Source organism: Python bivittatus, unplaced genomic scaffold (assembly GCF_059951505.1).
Source record: "Python bivittatus isolate LINGU-HERP-01145 unplaced genomic scaffold, Pbiv_v1 ctg000850_np1212, whole genome shotgun sequence".
Classification (NCBI taxonomy): Eukaryota; Metazoa; Chordata; class Lepidosauria; order Squamata; family Pythonidae; genus Python; species Python bivittatus.
The window spans coordinates 22,663,529-22,671,179 of record NW_028277112.1 but is presented as its reverse complement, the minus strand read 5'-3'; the positions used below and the strand labels follow the sequence as shown (position 1 = coordinate 22,671,179).

The 7,651-nt window shown below is 35.7% G+C and overlaps 1 protein-coding gene across 1 annotated transcript in view; it reads right to left on the bottom strand.

Moving 5' to 3' along the window:
- Positions 1-6,566: 6,566 nt before the first annotated feature.
- LVRN (laeverin) overlaps positions 6,567-7,651 on the bottom strand; it is a 36,329-nt gene continuing 35,244 nt past the window's right edge. The window contains exon 20 of the mRNA XM_007437585.3: positions 6,567-7,212. Within this exon, the coding sequence (XP_007437647.1) occupies positions 7,066-7,212 (147 nt within the window). The 3' untranslated portion in view covers positions 6,567-7,065. The remainder of the gene's footprint in view (positions 7,213-7,651) is intronic.

Below are 7,651 nucleotides of genomic sequence, written 5' to 3'. Positions count from 1 at the left end.
TGGATAGAGACTGACTCAGAGATTGCTGAGTGTAAACTAACCTGGAACAAACTTGGGATAGGGATCCAGTTTCTATGCTGGTCTATGACAGTAATAAAGATTTGATTTGATTGGAGGGGTCCAGTTTGGCCTCTTTTGTGTGTTACTTTATCCTTAACATTTGGTAAATTACATTTACATATGATTTTGTTATTGTTTCTTCCTTGTTCCACATTTTTTAACGTAATAGTTGTGAACAGCACAAGAGTACATCCCAGTTTGATTTCCTTGGAAGGAAAGGATTAAAGTAGGGTTGTCAGAGTTGGGCTGTAAAATACATGCAACCATTAGATGCAGCAAGAGGACCTTTTGTGTCCTCTAATCCCCTCTGAATGTTCCCTACTTCCACTATATTGTTTTTTAGGCTGAGCAACCAGAACTGCACACAATATTTCAGGTGCAGTCAACCACTGATTTATTTAAGGGCATGATGATACCGGCATTTCTATTTTCAATACCATTTCTTATTATCCCTAACATGCTGTTAGCCTTTTTTACAGTGAATACACATTGTGTCAATACCTTTACCTGTTTATCGTTACTCCAAGATCTTTTTCTTAATCAGCTGCTAGCTCTGATTCCATTAGTTTGTAGGATCTTTGGCAACAATATGCATCACTTTACACTTGGTCATGTTGAATGATACCTGCCATTTTGACATCTGCTTCTTTCATGCAGAGATCCCTTTGGAACTCTTCATAGTCCTTTACTGTTTTTACCATTCTGAACAATTTAGTGTCATCAGCAGACTTGGCTATTCTACTAGTTATGCTTGATTCCAGATCATTTGTTAAATATGTTAAAAAGCACCAGTTCTAGTACAGAAATGTCCATTTACTCCTACTTTTTGTTTTCTGTTCTTTAACCAGTTGCTTATCCATAAGAGGACCTGCCCTTTTATTCCATGGCTGTTAAGCTTATTGAGAAGTCTTTGGTGAGGGACTTTATCAAAGGCTTTTTGAAAATATAAGTATATTATATCTACTGGTTCACCTTTATCCACATGTTTATCAACACCTCAAAAAATTCTAGTAGATTAGTTAGACAAGACCTTCCCTTAGACAAGTGATGTTGGGTGTTCTTGAACAAGATCTGTAATCTCCAAGTAATTTTATCTTTAAAAGTAGTTTCTGCTATCTTCCCCAGAACAGATGTTAAGGTAACAGATATAATTTCCCCCATGAGCCCTTCTTAAAAATTGAAGTTACATTGGTCAACTTCCAGTCCTCAACTACATAGGCCGAGTTCAGAGACTGGTTGCATGTTTTAGTTAGGACGTCCACAATCTCAGCTTTAAGCTCCTTAATAACCCATGGGTTAATAACCCTTGGGTGGATGCCATCAGGACCTAGTGATTTGTTGTTTCTATTCAAGATTTGATGAATTCAGCTAAATTGCTTCCAGTACTGACATATTAAAACAATTTCTTCCCAACATGGATTAATGAAGTTAAAGCAGTCTGCCCAGCCAGATGCCTTCCCAAAATGTTGAATGCAGTCAGTCATGCTGGCTACAAATTTTTGGAACTATATTCCCAACACATCTGGAGGGCACCAGGTTGGGAAAGGGTGATTTAAAAGAAACTTGTAATTCTGAACAGCTGTTTTATCATAATACTACAAATCGTTCTGTATCCTGAAATCCACTATAACTCAAAAAGTCCACAACTCCAGGGTTTGGGTTAGCAACAAGATTGGCATGGAAGACATGGATGCTGAGATGTCAGTATGTGTGTGCGGCTGCCCCCCAAGAAAACAAATCAAGATTGCAGCTAAAATCACATGATCACAGCCATCATTTTGCTTTTTGTGACCTCCCCACCTCACACCCAACCCCTGGATGGACCATACTGTAACTACAGTTCTGAAATGTTAGTGGCTTTATAGAGTTCATTTGAAATTTATCCTAGATTACTTTAAGAATCAAGATGCTGTAGTTACTATTCTTTATTTCAGAGCTTAAGGATTCAGCTGCACCTTCATTTACATGGCTTTAACAACCTATTTTGTAATAAGCTTACTGGAAAAATAAAACTCTCCATTGTAACTGAAGTCAGGAGATACAATTTCTGTGGTTGGAGTGATTGGTAAGACTTCATCTCCTATTCCCCAAAGACTGAAACCAGAAACAATGTCCCTAAAGTATCATGCTTCTAGCAATGCTAGGTAAAATAAATCTTTCCATGTTTTACTGTAATTTCTTTCGATGTTTTTTACAACGTATAAGTATGCAGATCAACATCATTCTGATGTGAACTAGCCACTAATGTTGTTCTGTACAGCAACTGTTTGAAAAGAAGATTGCATCAAATAATTCCAAATATTTAGTTGTATTATAAAATAAATAAAATCTTTTGGACAGCGAAGTCAAACCATCTTAAAATTGTTAGAACATTGTATTGTGTGGTTTCTTGTAAATGTTAAAACCTGAAGCTGAACTTCCATGTAATGTACAGAAGACAGAAGTGCTTCTTATATCAGTCTCTTCAACGCTAGTAAAAGTAAACATTGTTTAAATTAAATAAAAACAACTTTCTCACATATTCCACAATGAATGTTCTATTGCATATTTTTGGACTAAGAAACGTATTAAAGCTATATCAATGTTAGAATTAAAAATGTTTCTTATGCATAACCTACAATGTCTTATTCTTTTTCAGCTAATGATTTTCTCTTTTCCTAAACTATAGAGGGAAACATACAATAGTTAATATGAATAAGCATGAAATAAATGCTGAATCCCATGAATTCAAAGACAGACAGTAAATGACCATTTACTAAAATTAGCATCAGCTTAAAGGACTTTTTTTAAGGCGGAAAATTAAGAATCAAGATGGTTCAAGTTTTCAAAAAGAAATTACACAAATGAAACATCATTTGAATGTTCTGTTTTAGATAATTATTTATCAAGTTAGCAATTTTTATGGTGAGATTCTTTTTTCAAAACTTACCTTAGTAACCTAGTTAAAATGCAATACACAATCTGATAGTGAATTTCTGTGAGAGGTTCACTCTGCATAAATTCGACTGTTAGTATACATATACATGATCTGAAAACCTGTTAATCGTCTCTCAGTAGCAATGCTACTTGTTTGCTCACAAACATAATTGGACACAATGGGCCATGTGACTGTGCCAATTAGTCCTACTAGTGCACCTGAGACATGTTTAACCAGGGATTCTGTAGGCAATATGAGAATAGCTGAGCTTCATGGGGAAAAAAAATCACATTTTAAAACTAAGAACTGCAGTTTTATAATGTTCAAGTTTTCATAATTACCTTACATTCATGCAGAATGTCAGTGTAAGACTTCTAGCACTGGGATCTAATTTTTTAATTTGATTTTCTGATCCAGAGGAAATTTTCCTGATTTGCTTTACAGGTGATGCATAACAAAAACTGACACGTGCAGGCAAAGCCATCAATCGGATTAAATATTTAAACGCACGGACGGTTGAATTTTCAGCAAAATCCATAAATATGGTTAGTTTCACCTTCATAATTCCAAGATATTCTATAGTAATGGAGAGTTTTGTGTATTACAAAATAGGTTTTTGTTACTTGGCTGTGTTCTATTGAAGTGAAGAGCACAGATATTTATTTATTTTATGGGTAAACAAATTAGTCCATATTTAATAAACAAAGATAAATTTCCTGAACAGTGATGCCCCAAGTTCTAGATTTTTTAATAAGCATAAAAACAAATACCGACTATAAGACGATACCTTTTCCTAAAATCCTTACACTAAAAATTGAAGGGCGTCTTATTCAAGGAAGTCAGCCGAGGAGAGAACCGCACGGTTGCAAAACTGCCCATACTTTGTGTCTGCAAACAGGCTTCCTCCTATTGCTAGCCTCCAATCATGAGTGAAATAGCTTGACTCTGCAAACGGACTTCCTCCAATCACAAGCCTTATGTAACTGACGTCAGCTGATGCTGAACAAACCAATCAGAGGAAGTCTGTTTGCAGAGACAAGCTATTGGCAGTTTCACTCGTGACTGAATGTAATCAGTTATGCAAAAGAACATGGAAATAGAGCTGCAGAGAGATGGTTTGGACCTCCTCCCACCAAGTGTATCAGGTAAATGTTAACTAATTACTAAATAAAAATGTGTTCTGCACTATCTTTAAAATATTGATTTCTTAATTTTGGGTTGGAAAAGTGGGGGTCGTCTTGTACATGGGGGCGTCTTATTGACAGAAAAATACGGTAGGTGGATATGCAGACGCCTCACATTTTGCACTTTCGCTGTGAAATGGCTTACCTCAACTGCTAGCTAATTTTAACTGGTACATTTTTTTTATGGACATTTCAGTGGTGGGAGAAAAGAAAATGAGTGTGATAGTCATCCATCCACTTGATGTTCAGAATCTAGTAAAATCAAATCAAAATAATCTAACCATGTTATTCTCTTCTCTAAAAGCAAACAGAGTTTGCAAATGGGGATTGGAATTTGTTTTCTTTCAGGTGTTGCCAAACTAGAACTCCCTCACCACTGGCCACACTGACTGAAGCTGCTAGGAACTGGAGTTCATTTCAAGAACCTCAGGTTCCCCACCCTCTATCTAGGGCAGTGATGGCGAACCAATGACATGCGTGTTAAAGGTGACATGCCACAACATTTTGGGTGACACACCCAGTGTTCACCAACACCCATCAACTATTCTCCCTGTTTGGGTTACCAAAGAGACTGAGTTTGTTTTACTCATATTTCATTTTTGTAATTATTTGACGTTTCTTTATATAATACATAGCACCACATGTGATTGGACTGCATTTTTTTAAAATAAATGAATATGTAAAGAATTGTTTCTCTTTTGTTCCAGGAGGGATGACATGCCAGCAGAGTCGTTAGGCATTTTCCAAATTTTTGACATGCTGAGCCCAAAAGGTTTGTCATCACTGATGTAGGGGAATTTCACTATATTAAGGAGTTTCTCAGATAAGTCTTCGGATAACAGAAACATACATTATGTACAACACACTCCTAAGACATCTGTTTCAAAGTAAATTCCAAAGAATATAATTGGGTATACTATCACATAAATATATTTACTGTAGGTCTGCAGGTGTGCATGCTTATTTGTGAATAAGCCTCTCTGAATTCAGTAGTATTTATTTCTAAGTAACCATGCATAGGCTTGCATGAGGAGAGTTAAACTCAGTTTTTCTTGGCACATATAGCTAGACTGTCATTGTGATTTTAAGGACAAGAAGTTCCTGCCTCAGCCATTCAGGAATTCAGAAGGATTCCTGAATGTGCATTTGCTCAGGAAGAAATAGCCCTAAACAATATGCAGGTAGTCCTCGACTTACAACCACAATTGGGACTGGTGGCTAAGTGACTAAGTGATGCAGTCATTAAGAGAGTCACACCTGACTTTACAACTTTTTTGCCACAGTCATTAAGAAAATTACATGGTTGTTAAGCAAATCTGGCTTCCCCCATTGACTTTGCTCCTCAGAAGCCCCCTGGGAAGGTTGCAAATGGTGATCACGTGACCTCGGGATGCTGCAACTGTCGTAAATACATGCTGGTTGCCAAGTGCCTGAATTTCGATCACGTGACCATGGGGATGCTGTGACGATTGTAAGTGCAAGGGCTGGTTGTAAGTCACTATTTTCATTGCCATCGTAACTTTCAACGGTTGTTAAACAAATAGTCGTAAATCAAGGATTACCTGTATTTAAAGCAGCACCATAATAATTACCAAAAAGAACAGTTATAAAACATTTCAAGTTCATTAACTTATCTAAAATTGCTACTGTAAACATTTATAAATTCACCTATTTTAAAGAAAAAATCCAGAAACACCTAAAATAAACAATTCTTACAACTAAATTAGTATAAAATACCACCCATATATTTTATGATCTGAGAAATCAAAGTTAGGCACAAAGGAAATTTCTTCCACCCATTGTGCCATAATGCTCTAATGATATTGACAGATTGATTTCTGACAGATCTCTCTTGACATGATTTCATGAGAGAGAGAGAAAGAGAACAGCTGTTTCAAGATAGACAATTGCTGTAAATTAAAGAATGAGTAGCAAAATAAACTGTCAATGTATTTTTTATGACCTCTAGCTCGTGATATCCTCCCTTGTTTAGGTAAGCAGTACTGCAGAGAATTTAAGGCAACAGCAGCAAATGTCTACAATGTGGACTGCTCATATTAACAGAGCCAGCCAGGCTCTTTCAGGACACTCCATTTCCATTTTTTCTCCTTCCACCTAGTTTTCTACTATGAATATGCAAGACATCCTGCCCTTATTTCCACTACAACAGTAACAAGAGAATTTGGGAAATGATAATGCTGTGGCTTAAGTGCTATGGAAGGTATTATTGTCTTTATCTAAACGTATTTTTGCCTGCCTGCATTACTGTCCTTTTTTTGTCCTTTGACTCTTTTACTAAATTCAACAAAAGTTACATTCCAAAACTAAAACGTTTAGAGAATTTGTGAAAACAAAAAATATTGTTTTAAAAAATATTTAATATTAACTTGAATGTTTACCTTTTATTGCTCACTACAGAGAAAGACATGTTCATGTGATAGATTCTTATAATGTAATTCTTATATTTTATTGTCATCATTTTCATTTAAAAAATTAAAAAGCTATAGTTCTGAAAATGTTTAAGTTGAGTCCCATTTCACACAGAAAATCAACTACAGTACATCAAAGTACAGCAGATCCTTCTAGCTTCTAGTTCATTTCAATTATGAAAGTTTGTTTTGTTCAATTTCTTTAACATACAATGTTCTTTGAAGTATCTTTTACGCAGCATTTGTAAGTGTATTCTTAGAGAGGACGAATTCATCAAAATGTGAAAACATTTTTGTAGACAGTGCCCTGGGAGAAAATATAATTCACTTGATAGCAGTAGCCTGCTTTGTACTGAACAGCATTTTATAAGATTGTTTGCATAAAAAGAATTATGTATACCCAAAATAGCATCTTTCAAATCCAGGAAGTTTCAATTGCTATGAAGACATCTTAAAAAAAGAGATTTCTCAAATGTCAATCATCCATATTTTTCTTTAACCACATGATCATTTTAGTCACTGATTCTTTTCTTTCTTCATTTACAGATTTTGCTTTCAGCATTATATCTGTAGCCATTATCCTTTGTTCTGGTTCAAGTGTATTATTAAGAAAAACCTGGACCTAAAATAATAAACACATACAGTAATAAGGGCAAGTGTTAATCTAAGCAGTGCATTTTATGACATAATTTAACATAATGTATATCAGATACCCATAATCCTTTTCTTTACAGTGTAGCAGGACAGATGAAAGGAAATGACTTTAATCTTGTTCCTAGTAACTTTGGGGACAAATGCAGAGGAGGGGTGTCAGTCGACATTTCATTGGGCAAAGTAAGTTCTAAAAAGCTTGCTTCCATCTTTGCCTTTGCCAGCAGCCCAAAACTGCTTCTAAATGCCACACAAAGTATAAGGGAATGGGATTTTGCACAGTAAGTTAGAGAGAAATTCAGATGGGGGCATCTAATACAAAGAAAAGCTGCCCACAGAAAGTGTCCCCTCCAATTTTTATGTGGAAATTCAGACTTCCCAGACTTACAGACCACAACCCACCTGATTAT